Genomic DNA, 19,973 nt, shown 5'->3' on the forward strand with positions numbered 1-19,973 from the left:
AAAAGTATTGGCCTTCTTGATACCTCAGCCCCTCAGCATCCTCACCGAAGACTGCATGGTTATCAAGTACGCTTTCATTAAGATTCCCATCAGCCGCTGCAAAACACAATCCTCTCCTCTAACTTCAGCAGGAGTCAGATTCCATCCGAGACTCCTCCTGAGTGAACAGGTGTTTACTTTTCCTCCTTCATTCTCAGCAGGAGGAAGGAGAGTCTTAGCTTTATAGGATTTTTGGAACAATAGCTTTACCTACGTGATACGAGGTCCTCATTGTTAGTGAGGAAAATGCATTACAGCAGAGACAAAGCCTGGGTTTTTCTTCGGTGTAATCCAAGTATTAGGACACACATTGCCTGACAGCTGGAGCCATGTAACTGAAAACTACCTCACAGAAAGTGTGACGCAGCAGAGGAAGATTTATTAAATGTATTTGACAGCACGTTTTAGCCTTGGCTTATAAGACCATGCAAGAAAACACCAGTTTGATTCATTTTATGGGGAAAGAAAAAGAGGGCAGAGAGAAGCCCAGATGATATTATTTACCGAGCAAACACTTGGAGGTACCTCAGCTGATCAGCAAAGTACACAGTGTTCAGGGACACACACACGCAAGCACACACACTCGCTGAACCTCTAGGTGACGGGCTGTGACGTGACAGCCTTATATGCGAATTCACACTCGAGTGTCAGGGCTTGTTTACAGTTTGAATTTTCTGACGGGCCTACGGGTGGTTCTGAATAAGTAAGCCAAAGACTTTTAATCCCCCAAAAAATGGTCAGGTTGAAATCAGTGTGTGTATTGTGAAGGTAGATTCAACAATCTTTTCTTTTTTCACAACCTGCTAAATCTTAGTGTTTCCAGCGTTTACCCTCACTGGAATTTATCAAATCATAATACTGTGTGTGCGTGCGTGTGTGTGCGTGCGTGCGTGTGTGTGATTGATTGAACTACCCCACACAGGTTTGGAGGAGTCTTTGCTTTTTGGGTTGCTAAGAAACACAGAGATGAAATGGATTAGAGGTAAGTTTGTATACCAAAATCTTCTCATCGGGAGGGGGGAAGAAAAGGAAACAAAGACTTGAGGTAAAGGCGAGGTAATGGGATTAAAAAGAGGGCAGCGCAACCACGAAAAAGTACAAACTAATGAAGAAAAAAATGGAGAAAAAGAGACAGAGCTTAGGGGCAAAGGTAGAGAGATTGATGGTGGAGGAGGGGGAGTGGAGGAGAGTGACGGAGCTGAGTCGTGGAGGAGGACCTGTGGGAGGGAGGTGCACTAACAGATGATGTACAGAAACAGAGATAAAGGTATCAAGAGGTTTATAGAAAGAGGAGGGGGGAAAGATAGATAATGAGTGTAAGTGGGTAATTTATTGTAAGAAAGACATCTGTTTAGATAAAGAGAAGAAGAAGTAGATCTTATAAAGTGAATTGCAGCCAGCGAGTCAAAGTGGAAACGTGAGAACATCTGTGTACCAACAATAAAAGTATCAGATAACAGCACTCTTTAGAGTGTACACACACACACACACACACACACACACACACACACACACACACACACACAACACACACACACACACAACACAAACACACACACACACACACACAAACACACACACACACACCACACACACAACACACACACACACACACACACACACACACACACACACCACACACACACACACACACACACACACACCACACACACACACACACACACACACACACACACACACACACACACACACACACACACACACACACACAGTAAAAGGCCGTTTTTCGCCATACTACAATAGTTGTCATGGTAACACTGCTTATGAACTTCCTACAGTGGTGTCAGTCTCCCTGATGCTCCGCAGGGATCCAAGAGTAAGCTCATCACTCATCTGCCTCTATCTCTGTAACACCTCGGCTTACAAGCCATCACTCATGCAGGGTGAATGGAGAGTAATCACAGTTTGTTCAAAAGAAAAAAGATTTACAGAAGAGGTAGGAGTCAGAATAACCAAGCAAGTATATGCGCAAGCTGTTTCTCCATTCTTTTAGTGATGGAAAAGAAGAGGAAGAGTGGGAAAATAAAGGAAACTGAGATAAAGAGAAAGAAGGAGGCACCTACTACAGGAAGAGGCTGAGTATATAAAGAGTTTCAACACCTGGTCTGAATGTAAAACACTGCATTAATAAGTTATGAGTCATATTTAGGTATTTCACCAAAAACCAGATAGAAGTTTGAGGGTCAAATGACCAGAAAACTGAAATTTGACGCACCATAAACTGTTCATAATCATGCAGATTTGAGAAAGAAACAACTGCTTGTGTTTGTGCTTACCGCTGCGCAACACGGTGACGCGTGGAGTCACATCCAGGTCCAGAGGCGTTCTGAACGGGTACCCAGCTGCAGCACACACACAGCAGCTCAGCAGCAGGAGGCGCATCGCAGAGGATCCAGCCCCCTGCATCTCCGTCCAGCGTCTCATGGGACACACTTTCCGACCACGGTGTTCCAATTCAAAGGCTCTCACACAAACATATTCAACCTACGACTCACTCACTCCCAGACACACACACACACACACACACACACACACACTTGCTGGCACTGGCAACCTCCCTCAGTGCTGTGGACAGGACCAAATGAACCTGGAAAATAAATAAAAAACAACAGTGTTAGTAGTCGTGTCAAAAAAGGAAGAAACATGTGGGCACTATGTGGGCACTATGACTGCAAGTGTCTACTGAAAAGTAAAACAAGTCAAAAAGAAGGATAGCTGAAGTTGAGCAACACATTAAATAAGCTGATGCGGAGGATTTCGTAAGATGACGACAGAGATACGAAAGAGACACAAAGGACATTTGCTCAATAACATATTGGGGGTTTTTGCAGATCAATGGGGCTGTGTGAGACTGGGGCCGGCTCTCCGTGTTGCAAAGTATTGCAGTGTGTGAGCAGCAGCTACACAGTCTAAACTAATTATTGTAATTGTCATTAACCAAACAAGGGCTGTCAAAGAGAACAACATGCCGATATCACACAAACACTTGAGGATTAAACTGAGATGTGGAGCAATCCAGATCGATAAGGTATGAAACCAGTTCAAACTGCAGACATACCTGAGGAGCAAAATCCATGAGGATAATGACTGTGAAGTATGATGTGTCTGTGTGTGTTGCAGGGGCGGATCTACCGGGGTGGCATGGGGTGGCAACTGCCACCCTAAACAATAGCCTTGCCACCCCAGCTGCCACCCCAGTTGGCATCTTTGTTTTGAAAGAAAAGTTGTGGCTCATCGGACATTTATGAGAGAAAGTCTCTAATGTCCGAGTGCAAGTGAATGCAGCACAAGATGCACGTCATGTAACCCCTCCCCCGGTCCTGGCGCGAGAGTGGAAATATGATTGGTGGCGAATTCACTTGAACGGGGGGACGGCGCAAAACGAGAAGCCTTTCGGACCCAAGCACTGAAGGAATGAGGTAGTTGCGGTCTACAATGACAGAGAAGAGAATGTCAAGTTTGGCTGTACTCAGCATTGAATCAAAACGCACTACAGCTGTTGATCTTAATAAGTTTGTGAGGCGTTTTGCTGAACAAGATAGTAATCGCCGCATTCAGCTGTAATAGACATGCCAACTTGATGCTCTGCTCACGGATGACTCGATGAGCATAACAAACTGTTAAGATGATGACCTTGTATGCGTGTATATATTTTTTTTCTTTGAGGGGGGTCTGCCCCCAAAAAACAGTTTTAAGTCCTGAGAAAGTAAAATAAGACGGTGTGTAAAACTACACTGCCCAGCCAACAGAAAGTAACCACTTTGATTTAACTAGGCCAGTAAGTAAGGACCTTCCACTGGATAATAACTGCAGCGATGTTTTAGCTGAATACACGTTTTTTAACCCTAACTGATGCAGTTAGTCACTTCTTTAATGTTTGTTCTTTCTGATGTAAAGTCAAGGTTGTAACTGTATATCAATAATGATATAATTACTTGTTTTTCAAATTTGAAGGAGGGTGAGCAAGCATCTTGATGAACATTCATCATTAACTCCTCCAAAAAATATAGTTTATTCAATAATAAATGAATATGTGAATCATGCAGTTCTTCACTATATCTGTAAAGCGACTCTTTGAGCACCTGTAAAAGCGCTAACAAATTAAATCTATTATTATTATTATTTATTAACAGTGATTGACAGCTGATAGGAATAATATGATTGTTAATATTATCATATCCATTCAGACAAACATCCATGAGACAGTTAATTAATGTACTTATTGCAGCAGTCTGTATATATTTGGTTCCCCTGCTGGTCTAAGAGTGAGACAAACTCATTCAGTTATTGTTCAGTTAAAATTCATTAAATTACGTCTGCCACCTTATATGTAAGGCTTTACTGATGTGCCACAATAATATCACCTATGTGATTGAGTTAAAATATTAATATTGTGGCTTTCCAAGTTAACATTGATTGTAGGGGTGTAACGGTTCACAAACATTTCGGTTCGGTACGTACCTCGTTTTTAGGTCACGGTTCGGTTCGGTACGTTTTCGGTACAGCAGAAAAAAAATCACAAAACATTAAATATTTTGTTTTTATTATTATTAAACTGTGACTAATGTATTCAAATAAATACAAAATATAGTAAAATAAACATTAAGGTGCAGCATTTCGATGAACTCAAATAATCTGTATTTGAACTGTACTAGTACCTAAGCAGCCAGCTTGACATTAGGACTTGCTTTTCATTGTATTTTCATGTTGTTCTAAAGAAAGATGAACTTGTCCACATTGCTTGCTGAAATGGCAGATCTGCTGGCACTAACAATGTCTCCTGCTGTGGAGAACACCCTCTCTAGGGACAGAGGTAGCAGACACAGCCAGGTAGCGCTTTGCTAACATGGCAACATAAGGATACTTGGCGTTTGTAATAGCTTTGGCTCGGTCTGAACTTGTTCTCGAGTGGTGGAGGCTTACATGCAGTGGGAGTTGGGTTTGCACTTCAGTCTTTTTTCTTTTGGTACAGGTGATATTCACGTTCGGTGATGCCTTTTCAAATGAGTGTGATGTATTGCTAGCCGCGTAACCAATGTTAGTTGAACAATGTCGACAAACAGATTTGGTTCGGTCCACCTGTCTTTGTCCGTCATCCTTGTACGTAACTGCGAAACCAAAATGTTCCCAAATCGGAGACTTCAATGATGCTGGAGGATTTTCAGCTCAACTTTATCTGCGTTCGCCATTTCGACAGTTCCTCAAATTACTGACTACATTTGAACGCATCCCTGTGACCAGCTCTCATAGTATGCCTCTCGTCCAATGAAATGATTTGGTCGCTCTATGATATATACCTGAGATTACTTCCAGAAAGTTGTTCTCAATTTTTTACGTTTAACGCTATATTCGTTCGGTACACACGTGTACCGAACCGAAGGGCCCGTACCGGATAATTTCAGTATGGGTACGTGTACCGTTACACCCCTAATTGATTGATATGATTGCGATTTCAATCAGCATATACTTCTGTCAGGGGATGCCACCCCTCAAAATCTCCTGCCACCCTCTTGCCACCCCATGAATATTTGTCTAGATCCGCCCCTGGTGTGTTGTGATGTGAATGCCAATGGCGTAACTGCAGGACGAGAGCTTCTTTTTTTATAGAAGTGAAGGAGATGGAGTGTGTTTGTGTCACCATCACATACACCAGTACACACACCAACATTGGAAATACATGTCATACCATGGTGCATCACTGACCTTAACCACATTCATCTGGAAGAATGTTAACGTGTGTGTGTGTGTGTGTGTGTGTGTGTGTGTGTGTGTGTGTGTGTGTGTGTGTGTGTGTGTGTGTGTGTGTGTGTGTCTATATCCTCCACTGTCCAATAGGTTTTCGGACAGCAAGTCTGCATCTCATTAGGAATTTTTACATTTTCGAGACGTCTTAAAATTCTTTGAAATCTGGGATTAACGGATTTGTCAAAAATAAATGTTCCTTGCTTCATTGAATGCATCACATTTTAGGAGTGCATTTCTGTCTCATCTGTCAAACAGTAACCGTACATTTATCGCTCCCTCTCTATTTCTCTCCTTATACTCAACCTTCGTCTCTAAAACGCCTCACCAGTTTCAAATGTAAACAGTCACACTCTTTCGTGCTTTCCTCTCTGTCACACTAAAGAGCTGAACATCCAAGCAGGCTACTTCTCCTTCTATCACATGCACGTCACACACACACACACACATACACACTAAATCTATTTACACACACACACACACACATGCATGGATGCAATACAAAAATAACTGAAAAGTGAAGCCATTAGCACAAGTGACCCTGACTGCTAGCTCAGAGAAAGTCAGAGCAGTCCCTCAGGGCTGACACCATGACAACGGTCGGCTTTTCATAATGTAACGGACACACACAGCAGCATGCAGGTGTGGAGGAAAGAGATGTACTATTAACTGTTAGTTTAACAGTAGGTAGTAACCGTAGGACGGGCTGTAAGTAGGCCTACTGTAAACACTGTGATGATATTATCACCTCTTACCACTGCTCCACCCACAGGACACAAGAACTATGTAAGACTTTCATGGAGTGTTGTACTCCTGAACACTTTATATGTGAACTTTCACAAAAACAACTTCTTACTCCTACACCTGAGCTGGGCCAGCGGCCAAAAAGCCATTGTAGTCACAAGTTATATCGTCAGAAACAAGAACACAAAGGCATTACTAAAAAGATACGTCATGAGTAGTGAATTTGTTTAGTGCTGAAACATTTAACTAATTCGTTTTTTTGCATAAAAAAATGTAGTTCTTAGCAGCTGAAGGTTAAGTCTTGGATGTTGGAATATACCTGCAAGGAAGAGCTTTTAAAAATCAACCCTAATGGCAAAATATTTTTGACAGAAAGGATGTTTGAGATAAAAGTCAACAAAATGTTCAAGCATTGATGGATTTCAGGTGTCAGCAAAGGGATATATCTACTTTACTGGAGTCAACAAAACAATAGAAAAGCTAAGTATTCATTTCTCTAAGCATCAGGAAAATCTCAAAACACAGTGATAACAACACCACTTTCTCAAGTTAATGAAATGTAGCCGTTTGGGAAATAATACTTTTTCACCAGACTAAATTACTTTTTAGTGGCTCTATCTTGTTGCCAGGATGGAAATACACTTTGGGGACTCCAATTACGTCTGTCGTAGACTCTCTGTCAGGATGTGCTGCCTCTCGGAGGCGGACTGTCACACATCGTAAAGGTGTGTCACTCCCTCCCAGTCTTGTCTAAGCTTCCCTTAAAAGGTGGCAGAGAAGGGGCACTTATGGGCTCTTCAGAAGTCGTTTATCTGACTGATCGGGCTGTCAGGGTCTAAACCCTTTCAGTCAATCAGTCTGTCAGTCAACTTCAGGGGTCCTGGTGTGGTCTTATAATCCCGAGAGGAAGGAGAATCTATTGCAGCGATGCAGGAGGTAAAATGCTAGCGGAAAGTCCAGCAACGCAGAGCAAAAGAACAGTAATTGTGTCATTCCCAATTATCTTTTATCTGAAATCCATTACTCCCAGTCTTATCAGTGTACCCCAGACCCCTACATGCAGAAGCTTTCAATACTTAATTGGCCACTGAGCACACCAGTCGAAACATGTTGAAAACAAAGTTAGGGCTGACCCAGAGGAAATCACAGAGACTCTACCACTCACTACCTAACCTTTCTAAATCTGACTGCCTTCCGAACACACTGCCAGCTCACAGTCCCATTACATTTATTCACAGAGGTGGCTTTTATCAGGCAATTATGAAGTTACTATTAAACCTGCCTGAATGCAAGAGATTGGAGCACTGCGGTGACAGCACCATCAACAGACCACGATTGTCCGTAAGAACTTGAAACTCTCTGTTTTTGAGTTGGACATGTGTGTGAAAGAGACAAATAGTAGAAATGATGACAGCCAAAGCCATTGAGCTGCATGCATACTGCTTTCAAACACTCTAGTTTCACAGACAGACAACAGGAAGCCCACTGAATTGAACCTTATCTTCCCACTGTAGCTTTATACAGTCACATTGTGAGTGCAACACTAGGCTCTTTAAACAGAAACTGTAGTTATCTGACAACACCACAAACAACATTGAAACTATTGTAACTATCATTTATTTTTGCGCACAACACAACCTCACAGCTTATTTGCTCATTTGTTTGAATCTTTCCGCAGCTGGTTCTCTCTGGGTTTATGGCCGTCCAAATGTGGCAATAGTTTAGAGTCTAAAGTCTAAGATTCTTATTTTTTTAGGTCTCTAGAGAGCAGTTTAGACTCTCCAAAACCAGATTCAATCTCACTCAAAGCTTACACTCCATTCAGCCATGTCAGAGAATCCCACATTTGCCTCAAAGGGCTTCTCAGTCTGGGCAGAAAACACCACCTTTCATTTTCATTTCATTTCATTTTGATTTGTCCCGCTCATGGTACGCAAAACCAAATGTAGAATAATTGCCACAAAACATGACTACCATTGAGCGAAAAGGAGCAGGGAGAAGAATACAATCTTATGTGACCTGCCCCTTTCTAAAATAAATAAATAAATACAAATAGATGGTCTGCCCTTCATAATAATAATTATTTTTTTCTCACAGCCAAACATAACAATATCTTAGGATACTAAGAGAAACACACCAAAAAAAATACTTATTTCCCACTTGACGGTTAACGGAAAGAAACAAAACAACACCAAAACATCACATGTATAAGGAAAAGAAAAGTGCAACACCCTCATCTGAGTCCTACTGGAGAAGAATGTGGAAAGCGACGCATGATGATAATAATAACAATAACAACAATAACAATGGCAATGGGACCCGCGAATACAGAGGAGACATCACATCAAAGACATGAAGGACCAGAGTACATAGACTTATTCACATTCTGCTTCATATAGTCCCATCTTTCTTAATTTATACAACTTCTTTAACTGAAAAATACATATACAATTCTTTAGATCCTTGTGTTGAGAATTCCACAATTGTACACCAACTACCGAAATACACATTTGTTTAAGAGTAGTCCTTGCATATGGATGCTTAAAATTGAATTTCCTTCTGTGGTCTTCCTTGTCTGATCCAAAAACAAACAACTGTTGTAAATATGCTGGTAACATTCTGCTTGTTGCCCTGTGCATTACTGATAATGTCTGCAGCTCAGCTGTCTTTGAGTTTCAAGAGTCCTGACTTATAAAACAGTCTGTTGGTGTGTTCTCTTGAGTCAGCTTCATGAATTATTCTTACTGCCCTTTTCTGTAATATTGACAATGGCTTTATATTGCTCATATACGTGTTGCCCCACACTTCTATACAATAAATGAAAAATGGCAAAATGAGTGAACAGTACAACATCCTCAATGCCTTGTAATCTAGCAAATACTTTGCCTTGTTTAGAACAGAAATATTCCTAGACACTTTGGTTTTAACATGTGCTATGTGTGATTTCCATGTCAGGTTTTCATCCAGCGTCACACCTAAGAATCGAAATTCAGAAACCCTTTCAATAAAAACTCCATCAATGGACAGTGAAATGTTTTCATCTTTTTTTCTATTAGCAAAAACCATAAACTTCGTTTTATTCAAATTTAGGATTAACTTATTTTCATCAAACCATCTTTTAAGTTTGACCATTTCATGTCCAATACACTTTGCTAACATGTTTAAATCATCTCCTGAACAAAATAAATTGGTGTCGTCTGCAAACAACACAAATTGCAATAATGTTGACGTTTCACATGTCATTGATGTACAAAATAAAAAGTTTAGGCCCTAAAACCGAGCCCTGCGGGACACCACATTCTATGTTCAAACACTCCGATGTACTACCAGCAAATTCTACATATTGTTGTCTGTTATCTAAATAACTTTTTAACCAATCTAGAACTACTCCTCTCACTCCGTATCTATGTAATTTCGAAATTAATAGGTAATGGTCTATGGTGTCAAATGCCTTTTTTAAGTCAATAAATACACCTATTGTGTATTTCTTTCTTTCTATAGCTGTTGTAATTTCTTCTGTTATTTTCATTAAAGCTAAAGCTGTAAATCGATTTTTCCCAAATCCATACTGACTCTCACTCAATAACTTATTTTTTTCAATCAAATTATCAAATTTTTGGACAAACAATTTCTCAAGGACCTTTGAAAATTGTGAAAGCAAGGACACTGGTCTGTAGTTGGTAAATTGGCTTTTGTCACCTGTTTTAAAAAGTGGGATAACTTTAGCTATTTTCATGCTATCTGGGAAAATACCTGTCTGAAATGAAAGATGTAGCTTAGCGGTTTAATTATGCAGTCAATAGTCGTTTTCACTATTGTCATGTCGATCCCATCACTATCTGTCGAAGTCTTATTTTTGCATTTGTCTACAATGGATCTAATTTCAATTTCGTTAATCTCTCCCAGAAACATTGACTGCAACACTTTACTTCCCCCAATTCCGCCATCCTCTTTTTGCCCATCGTGTTGTTTTGGAATAGTCTTTGCAAGATTAAGTCCGACATTTACAAAAAAAGAGTTGAATTCATGTACCACTTCATTCATGTTTTTTACAACCTTATTTTTGTCATCAATGAAGTGACTGGGCAGGCCAGTGGATACAGATTTACTTCCAATAACATTATTTAAGATTTTCCATGTGCCCTTGATATCATTTTTCTTTTCTTTTAACATATTATTATAATATTCTCTTTTTGCTTGTCTCATTATAACTGTCAACTTACTTTGATATGCCTTGTATTGCTTTTCAATTGCCTTTGTCCTAAATGTTATGAAGTTTTTATAAAGGTTATTTTTCTTCTCGCAAGCATTTTGTAAGCCCTTGGTTATCCAAGGCTTTTGATGATAAGTACCTTAAGCACCTTCACTCCTTAGGGTCAGGATATTATCATTGTGATTGCTGTTAGGTAACGGCTTGGCAATTACATTGAAATATAGTGTAGTTATTTTGTTGAACACAAGGTTGGAGGTTTGATGCCTGGATGTTACTGTCCGCATGTCGAGGTGTCATTGATGAAGATACTGAGCCCCAAGCTGCTCGTGATGGGAAACCCTGCACCTCGCATGGCTGCCCACCCCTCCCACCATTTGTGTGTGAATGCGTTTGTGAATACGTAAATGAGAAGCAAACCTTAATTTGGTGAGGACAAAAACAACAGAGGATGAATTCCATCTCTACTAAAGAAAGGCAATAGAAAGGCCAATAGAAATGGCAATAGTTAATGTGAAGCTATCTTTGGCTCTTTTCTGCTGTAATTAATGTACATTTCCTCTCTTTGGGACGAATAAAAGTATTCTGATTCTGATTCATAGAAAATAACAGGTGTAGAGACACAGAATTACAATATTATATAAATGAGGCGCAAACATGTATTTGGTATGTGGAACTACTTTTGTGATTTTGCAGGTGAAATAGCATGTTTGCAGTGTGGATGTAGCCAGGATAATAGATTGCATTAGGATGTATTATGGTTGCTTTATTCGACTGTGCTAATCCCAATGCGTGGCTGCAGCTGAATATTAAGTTAACAACTAAAAGCATAGCTGAAGTCATTATAAAAGCATCATTATTAAAGACTAACATTTAAATATGGGCTGAACTAGTACCCTTTGAAGAATGGGGGAGAAGCATCAAGGGCACTATCTACATAACAATTATTTACTTTGTGTCAAATGGCAGCATCTTTTCATATTTTACAAGCCTTTCATCCACTTGCCATACCTCTACACCTTGTTTTCTTTAAAGACCAAGCAGGTAGATGTGTTCACTGGGTGTCCCTTTACATGGAATGATTAGATCACAGTTTTAAAGAGTATCAGCTTGGACAGGAAATGGCTGATACCCATATTCAACAGATCAATCATCTCTTCATACCTTCAACATCATCACTGTATGTTTACAGCTGATCTACTCCAACCACAGCTGTTCTTCTTGCCTCATGTTTTTTATATGAATCACAGGCTTCAGCTTTACTTTGCATATTGCTCAGTTCGCCCACACGGATTCAAAGTAAGTCCACTGAACCCTGATGAGCTGTAACGCATTAATGCAGTAAAGTGAAGCAATAATTCACATAATGTGTCACTGGGTGTTTCAAATGCAACAATAAGCTACTTTTACACACATTAATGACCAATTCCTTCCTCAGATAGGCTTACACCTGTCGGAATTGGTGCAACCATCCGGTACATTCCCTTATAACGAGACGAAAACCACCCCTTATTTTATGAGGGTAAATATCATAAGCAGTCTTAATAGGACCATTTAATAACTGTCATAAATATTAGGAGACTGCAAATAGGGTGAACCACGACGACACACGAGTATACCACACCACTATCACTGCATGGACACAGCAGAAATACTTTAAAAGGTACCACGAAGATACACTCACTACTAAGAAAATACATTTTTCTGTGGGTTTTATCTAAGAAACGGTCGTGTCAAGATAGTGTGCCTCACCTGAATCGTGTTCAAATTATTCGAAGAGAAAGACACTGAGCTCAAAATAATCCAGGTGGACTTTAGTCGCAGAAACACACTCTCAAACACACTCAGTGAACGCCTCACAGCACTGACAGCGGGACTGTGGCTCCGCTCGTCCGCCGTCACAGGTGGCGCGGCCCGCCCTCTCGTGACGCTCACTTTGTCCCTTCTTTTTTCTCAACGAATCTCTGAATTAAGTATTCCGTTCCTTTTTTGTTGTTATTTGATCATTCCTGGTTCGTTGTACCACTTCTATGCAATGTGTAACCTTTATATATACAGTCTATGTGTGTAACACGAGCTGCAGACAGCGTGATGACAGTTGTGAGGCAAAGTGTGCAACCTATCCATTCAATGCTCCAGTGTGACGTCACACTGACCCCTAGCGCGCAGAGGGAAGTGCACCCAGCCAGGTGTGCTGATTATAGAGTCATCTGTAGAGTAGGCCTGCTCTGCTGGTTACATTTAAACAGAGGTGGGAGAAATACTTGAGTAAAAGTACCAGAGTGTAGGAATACTCTGTTACAAGTAAAAGTCATGCATTCAAAAATGTTACTAAAATACAAGTACAAAAGTATTGGCATCAAAATATACAAAAGTACCAAAAGTAAAAGTACTTATGCAGATTGGTCAATTTTAGAATAATACATATTATATGTTTTGATTATAATTATTGATGCATTAAAGTGTTTATCAAAGCCGGTAAAGGTGCAGCTAGTTTTAATGACTTTGTATACTGCAGGGTAGCTAGATAGTGAATGTTACTCCACTGTTATATTTCACATCATTAATCCAAATGTTTAAAGTAACTACAAGTACAAAATAAATGTAGTCAAGTAAAAGTACATGATTTACCTCTGAATTGTAGTGGAGTAGAAGTACAAAGTAGCATAACATGGAAATACTCAAGTACATTTATCTCAGAATTGTACTTAAGTACAGTACTTGAGTAAATGTAGTTACTTCCTACCTCTGAATTTAACCAATGTGCCTTTGATACATTTGTTAAATATTCTTTATGGAAATATTCAATAACTACCAGTAAGTCATAGTTATACAGTAAAACTCAAGCAAAATAACTTCACACATTTACTGGTTATACTGCAAGATTTATTTGGAGAAATATGCTTTTAATCATTATTATGTTTTTTTCTTTTTGGAAATACCAACCACTTCGAACAGTAATTGTCCACAGCTAGTTACACACCACTAAGTTGAGAGAAATAGGCTTTTGCCATTTGTTGGTGATTTTATTCCTCTGGTACGCTGGCCATTGGGGCAGCTATCACTCTGAGTTGGTATCGAAACCAAAAGCAGAGCTGTTTTAAAAATATGTTGTATGGCGATATAAAATGATAAATGACAAAATGTTTACAGAAAACAATGGATGTTTGAACCCTGAAGTCCATGTAGCTTTAGGTTTAGTTTTTTTCTTTATTAAAACACTTTTGTGTCAGATTCACGTAACACTGTTTCCCTGCCTGACACATTTTGATTTCAGGTATAATTCTTGGTCTAGCAGCAGATCTCATATCCCAGTAAATGTGGCTGTTATGTACGCAGGGGCTCAACACTTAACGAAGTTGCCTTTGAGGAAAACCATCTCCATCCCTCTCCTCTGCTCCTATCCCCAGAGGAACACAATTCCAATGAATTATCAGGCTCATGAGGAGATACATAGTCATTATACTGCATAAAGTTACAGTCACAACCTAGATCAGATATGTATCTGTGTGCAGACCCCCTGCAGGTCTTCACAATGCTCATAAAACAAAAAAGGGCTTGTGTGCTGCAGAGATTATTAAGAGCTCTGATTATGAAGAGAGAGAAAACACCAGCTATCTGTCATCCCATATACGACTGTGTTCTCTGATTTATACAGAACTTTGAATCCATTATAAATGTAGTTATTAATTATAAATAGAGTTAGTCATATTCAGTGGGCAGAGTTGATGTTGAAGTCAGCCTTGTGTCTCCATGTCTCATTGCAATTCCGCAGGAAATACACACAGTAAAGGGCCAACACATTTAGCTACATTAACCCCATACAACTGAGACACAACAGATTAACGATAGAGCTTAATGAGGAAGGAGTGTCCCTGTTGCAGGTTACCATGGCAACAGGGGTACCTGAAGGACTGGTGGTTTGTGCATGTATGACCAAACAGTAAGTTATGGATTAGTTACATTACAAGGTGCAGAATTTATGGTTTTCTTCCTATATGTGCTTGCTAGAAATAACAATAAAAATGGATTGAAGTGTTTCCCTCTGTCTGCCTCTCTGTAACAGAGATCTAAGAGACAGCAAACACAGCGTTCAGACATAACAGATTATAATATAGTGAATGTGGAAAATGTTGTCTGTTGGTGCAGCACTTTGGTCAGGGATATATCAACAACCTGCCATGAAATTTAAACAGACCTTCATGGTCCCCAGAGGAAGAATACTGCTGATTTTGTTCAGTGCTAATTATAAAAATGTAAGCATACTAACAAGGTTTACTAGGATGCAAGGAATGGTAATCCTAGCTACTAATCATCTGCATGTTTAGGTATAAGCATATTAGCAACACTTGTGTGTCACTAGGGAAATGTTTAGCCTTTATTCAAATGTTTTTTTTTAAAATAATTTACGCTGTGGCAAAAATGCCAACATTTTGTGAGAAGTGAAAACCCCTGAGTTTTGGAAGTTTAACCTGAGCTTCTAAAATAGGTATACAATAAATGGTGCAGCTCAAATACACTGAGATCCTTAAGGACACATCTTTGTCCCAGGGCCATTACAATATAGAACCATGTATTCTAATGCATGGTGCAAATGCATGCTATTACACTTGATTCCTCTGGCATTTCTTCTGTATTATGGAGCAACGTTTGCAATGTTTGCTGCAATGCATCAAAATCAATGTTGTTGCTAATCATAGAATTATCCCAGACTGTGATAAGGATTAGTTTTTCACACAGTCCGAGTCAACTCGTATCATTTACAAAACAAAATGTTTAATAATTAATAGTTACATTAGACACGGTTTCAGCTTTTTACCAATACTACTACTTAACATATATATTTATTTTTAATATTTGAGCATATTCATCCAAGCGATTTAGCCCCCGATCACTTATTTGTTTTCTAACATAATTATGTATTAGAACCTTATAGCAGATGACGTTTTAAGTTTGTATTTGTCTTTGAGACCAAAAGTATCCATGTGATTGGAAAATATTTCTAATCGCATATTTTTGAATCTGCTACGGCACCTCTGACTATTTTCTATATTTGGATCTGATTTGGATTCATACTCTGGAAAGTTAAAGTGTCACTTTCTGTCCAGCAGAGGGCAGCAAAGATTGTGTATTAAAAAAAATGACACATGGAGACCAATACATTTCTATTCAATTGTATTAACAATGATGAGAAAAGTGGATAAAGTGTGCATGTAATCCGTGTATCTACCGTCCAATTGTTTTTCTTTATTAAACACGTAAACGGAAGAGCGTCTGAGAGGCCTTTTTGCTTTTTGCTTTTCACCTTACAAAATGGTCAAAGGTCCTTGGAGCGAGGGGCGGGGCGAAACTCACGGAAGTGATTTCAAAACAAAAAAAACTCGTTTGCTAAAATCACACTTTGAATCACTTCAGTATCCTGCTGAAGGACAGGTGATTATTATAAACAAGGGGAATTTAGCGATCACAACGAAAACGGCCAAGACACATATTGAGCCCAGAAAATGGATGTTATTAAGGGCTGTAAATATAATAAGCCCATGTCTAAAATGGACAACATTGTTAGGAGATTTAAACTATACGGCGGTTCTGCACTGCGGTCACTCTGCCGCCTCTCGAGTTTGTTTTTTCAAATCAGCTGCTCTTCATTCCTGCTATATTCAATGAGTGATACAAATATTTGTTACCACAAGTTCTTAAGGAAACTGACACTGTTGGACTCGGTTCTAGTTTGACTTCTACCGGAAATAAAATGAAGTACTTTTACTGTGTAGGCCTACTTTGTGAGTCAATGTTCCCTCCTGAGAACCAGAATGCATGTTTCTCTGCTATTTTTAATAAGCGTTAAAAAAACTTTCTTCATGAGACTGATATTGTTGGACTGAGTATTTTTAAGAGGATGGTAGACTTGATATCAGAAATATTTCCAGTCAGTACTCCGGCAGCAGCATTTTTACCCCTTGGAAAGTCTTTAGAGTCTAGCCTGGATATCTATAGGTTACTTACGTAACCCCAGTTCTCAGAGTAACATGAAGTGAGATGTCTCACTATGGGATGCGCCTCATCGCGGAGCAAACAGAAGCATCAATCTCGTTACAATAATCCTGATTGGCTGGTGATCTTGACGTCAGCGTCAGGGAATTCACCCCCTATAAGTAGCTTGCGCCACGACGCATGCGTCATTCAAAATAAGCACCTCTTCTCGCTTCACCATAGCAAGGAGGGCCGTCTGGTGAGACATCTCACTTCATGTTACTCTGAGAACTGGGGTTACGTAAGTAACCTATAGTTCTCATTCATAACACTCCGTTCAATGTCTCACTATGGGAAATTGTAGCTCCCGTATTGTCAGACGAGCTTATCTCGAAAATCACCAAACCAACCAGAACTTAACAGGTAGAGCTCTGACTCAACCAGGTGCCCAGCACTGCTTGAGTCACACTGGGAACAGAACGTCCAGCCTGTTAAGAGGCGGACAAAAGTGAGCGGCGAGGATCAGCTCGCCGCTGCACCAATGTCTTGGATGGGAGACATCCTGGACAGAGTCCAGGATGCAGCCAGACCCTGAGTCGAAAGAGCTCGCGGACCCGAGGGTGCCTGCGAACTCTGACTCGTATGAGCCCCAAAGCAATTGCTTCCACAAACCAGTGGGAGAGCCGTTGCTTAGTAACAGGCTTGCCCTTATAAGGGTTAGCCCAGGACACAAGGGGTTGGTCATTATGACAAAGCACCCTTGATCTGTCCCTGTACGTGCGTAAAGCACGGGCTGGACACGGCAAATCCGGCCGCTGTTCCCCGGAGGAATACAGTGGCGGGGAGGATGCCTCAATGTCAAATGTGGTACCTGAACCAACCGCCTTAAGATAAAGGTAGGTTTGGGCTTCAACCACACTCTGTTTGCCCTGGGGCGAACTGAGTGCATGAAGACTGTACAGATAGTGCATGAGTGCCACTGGCTCGCTTGGCAGCTGCCAGGGTCAGCTTCATGTCACACTGTATTCAGATTGTACCACTCACGGGCCAGGCCCATAGAGCCAAGCGCTCTGCGTGTGCCCCCCCCCGCTTGGGACAGTATGTCCCTGCGTAGTGGGAGCTGCCATGGCTGCCCGCACAGCAGCTGATATATCTCCGCTAGCCAGTACATAGCTGGCCAGTGCGGAGCTATCAGGATAAGTGTGTGGCGTTGCTCTCTCACTCTGGCCAGAGTTGGGGGTATCAGAGCCAGGGGTGGGAACGCGTACAGAAGGCCCGGGGGCCAATTGTGCGCGAGTGCATCCACGCCTAACGGTGCATTTAGATCGTGCATCGAAAAGAACAGACCTATGGTCATGAAGGATGGGTCATGACCGAAAGAACGAGATCGCGGATACAAGTGGCCGAGATGGGTTTTCTCCGCAGGGTGGCTGGTGTCTCCCTTAGGGATAAGGTGAGAAGTTCGGTCATCAGGGAGGGACTCGGAGTTGAGCCGCCCCTCCTTCGCGTCGAAAGGAGCCAGTTGAGGTGGTTCGGGCACCTAGTTAGGATGCCACCTGGGCGCCTCCCTAGGGAGGTGTTCCAGGCACGTCCAGCTGGGAAGAGACCAAGGTGTAGACCTAGGACCAGGTGGAGGGATTATATCTCTTCGCTGGCCTGGGAGCGCCTTGGGATGTCGCCAGGGAAAAGAAAGTTTGGGGCTCTCTGCTGGAACTGCTACCCCCGCGACCCGACCACGGATAAGCGGGAGAAGATGGATGGATGGATGGATCGAAAAGAACAGCTGACACTGAGCGTTGTCTTTCGATGCGAACAGATCCACCGCGGCTCTGCCGTAACGCACCCACAGCTGGCTCACAATCCTTGGATGTAGAGTCCAGTCTGCATAAAGTGGTATACCTCTGGACAGTAGATCTGCCCCGAGGTTCATCACTCCCGGTACGTGCGTCGCTCTCAGAGAGAGGAGACGTCTACCGCTCCATAGGATCAGTTTGTGCGCCAGTGTGTGTAACTGGAGAGAACGCAAACCCCCTTGGCGGTTAATATACGATATTGTGGTCGTATTGTCTGTCCTCACAAGGACGTGATGTCCCCTGAGGAAAGGCAGAAAGCGTTTTAGGGTGAGAAACACCGCTAAAAGCTCCAGGTAATTTATGTGCGCCCGCTGGAGGTCTCTGCTCCAGAGACCCCTCACCGGGCGACCTTCATAAATACCTCCCCAACCTGTCAGACATGCGTCCGTGGTGACCACTTTCCATGAAAGGACAGCACCCATAGGCACACCTCGTACTAGAAAAGTCGGGTGCAGCCAGTGGCGCAGTGCCATTACGCATTTCACAGTAACCATCACTCTGAAGTTTTACGGCGGCCACCCAGCGCTGAAACTCCCTCATGTGTAAGCGTCCCAGTCGTACGACCAGGATGGCTGACGCCATGAGCCCCAGCAATCACAGGCATGATCTGAAGAGAACATGTTTGCGCAGCTGGAAAAGAGTGAGACAAGCTCTGAAAGCTTTCACTCTATCCGCTGACAAGCGAGCTGAAAAGGGCACCGAGTTCAGGCGTAAACCCAGGAAGAGTATAGTCTGCGCGGGGCACAACATGCTCTTCTCTGTGTTTATTATGAAACCCAGGTTGAGCAGGTGCTTTACGAGGACATTTGTCTGCGTAACAGCCTCCTGCTCTGACTGTGCGAGAAGCAGCCAGTCGTCCATGTAGGTCGCCAGGCGAATACCCTGTTGTCTTAACGGGGCTATCGCGGCTTCCGTACATCGTACAAACACCCTTGGACTGAGACAGACCGAAGGGGAGTACTCTGTATTCATAACAGATCCCCTGAAATGCGAATCTCAGATATTTCCTGTGTGGGTAATATACTGGGATGTGAAAATACGCATCTTTCAGGTCGACTGATGTAAACCAGTCGTCTTGTCGCACGAGCCGCAGCAGAGATGTGTGAGTGAGCATTCTGAACTTATATCTTTTTAGATATTTGTTCAGAGCCCTCAAATCAAGTATTGGCCGAATTCCGTTCCCTCCCCGTTTGGGAACGAGGAAGTACTTGGAATAGAAGCCGCCCTGACTCTGCTCGGCGGGTACAATAGATATAGCCCTCTTTTCTAGGAGAGAGAGAATCTCTCTCTCCAGAATATGGGCTGACTCTCCTCGGGCCTGCGAATGCAGAATGTCCGAGAAGCGAGGGGGGGGTGACAGCGAATTGGAGTCTGTAGCCCCGTGTTACTGT

At 41.7% G+C, this 19,973-nt stretch overlaps 1 protein-coding gene across 1 annotated transcript in view; it reads right to left on the bottom strand.

Annotated features, from left to right (window-relative positions):
• LOC117538205 (semaphorin-4G-like) overlaps positions 1-12,795 on the bottom strand; it is a 29,446-nt gene extending 16,651 nt beyond the window's left edge. The window contains exons 1-2 of the mRNA XM_034203779.1: positions 12,509-12,795; positions 2,337-2,647 (exon numbers count right to left, since the gene is read on the bottom strand). Coding sequence (XP_034059670.1) covers positions 2,337-2,484 — 148 coding nt within the window. The 5' untranslated portion in view covers positions 2,485-2,647; positions 12,509-12,795. The remainder of the gene's footprint in view (positions 1-2,336; positions 2,648-12,508) is intronic.
• Between the last annotated feature and the right edge of the window lie 7,178 nt (positions 12,796-19,973).

The sequence above is a fragment of the Gymnodraco acuticeps genome, unplaced genomic scaffold, assembly GCF_902827175.1.
Source record: "Gymnodraco acuticeps unplaced genomic scaffold, fGymAcu1.1, whole genome shotgun sequence".
In the NCBI taxonomy this organism is placed as follows: domain Eukaryota; kingdom Metazoa; phylum Chordata; class Actinopteri; order Perciformes; family Bathydraconidae; genus Gymnodraco; species Gymnodraco acuticeps.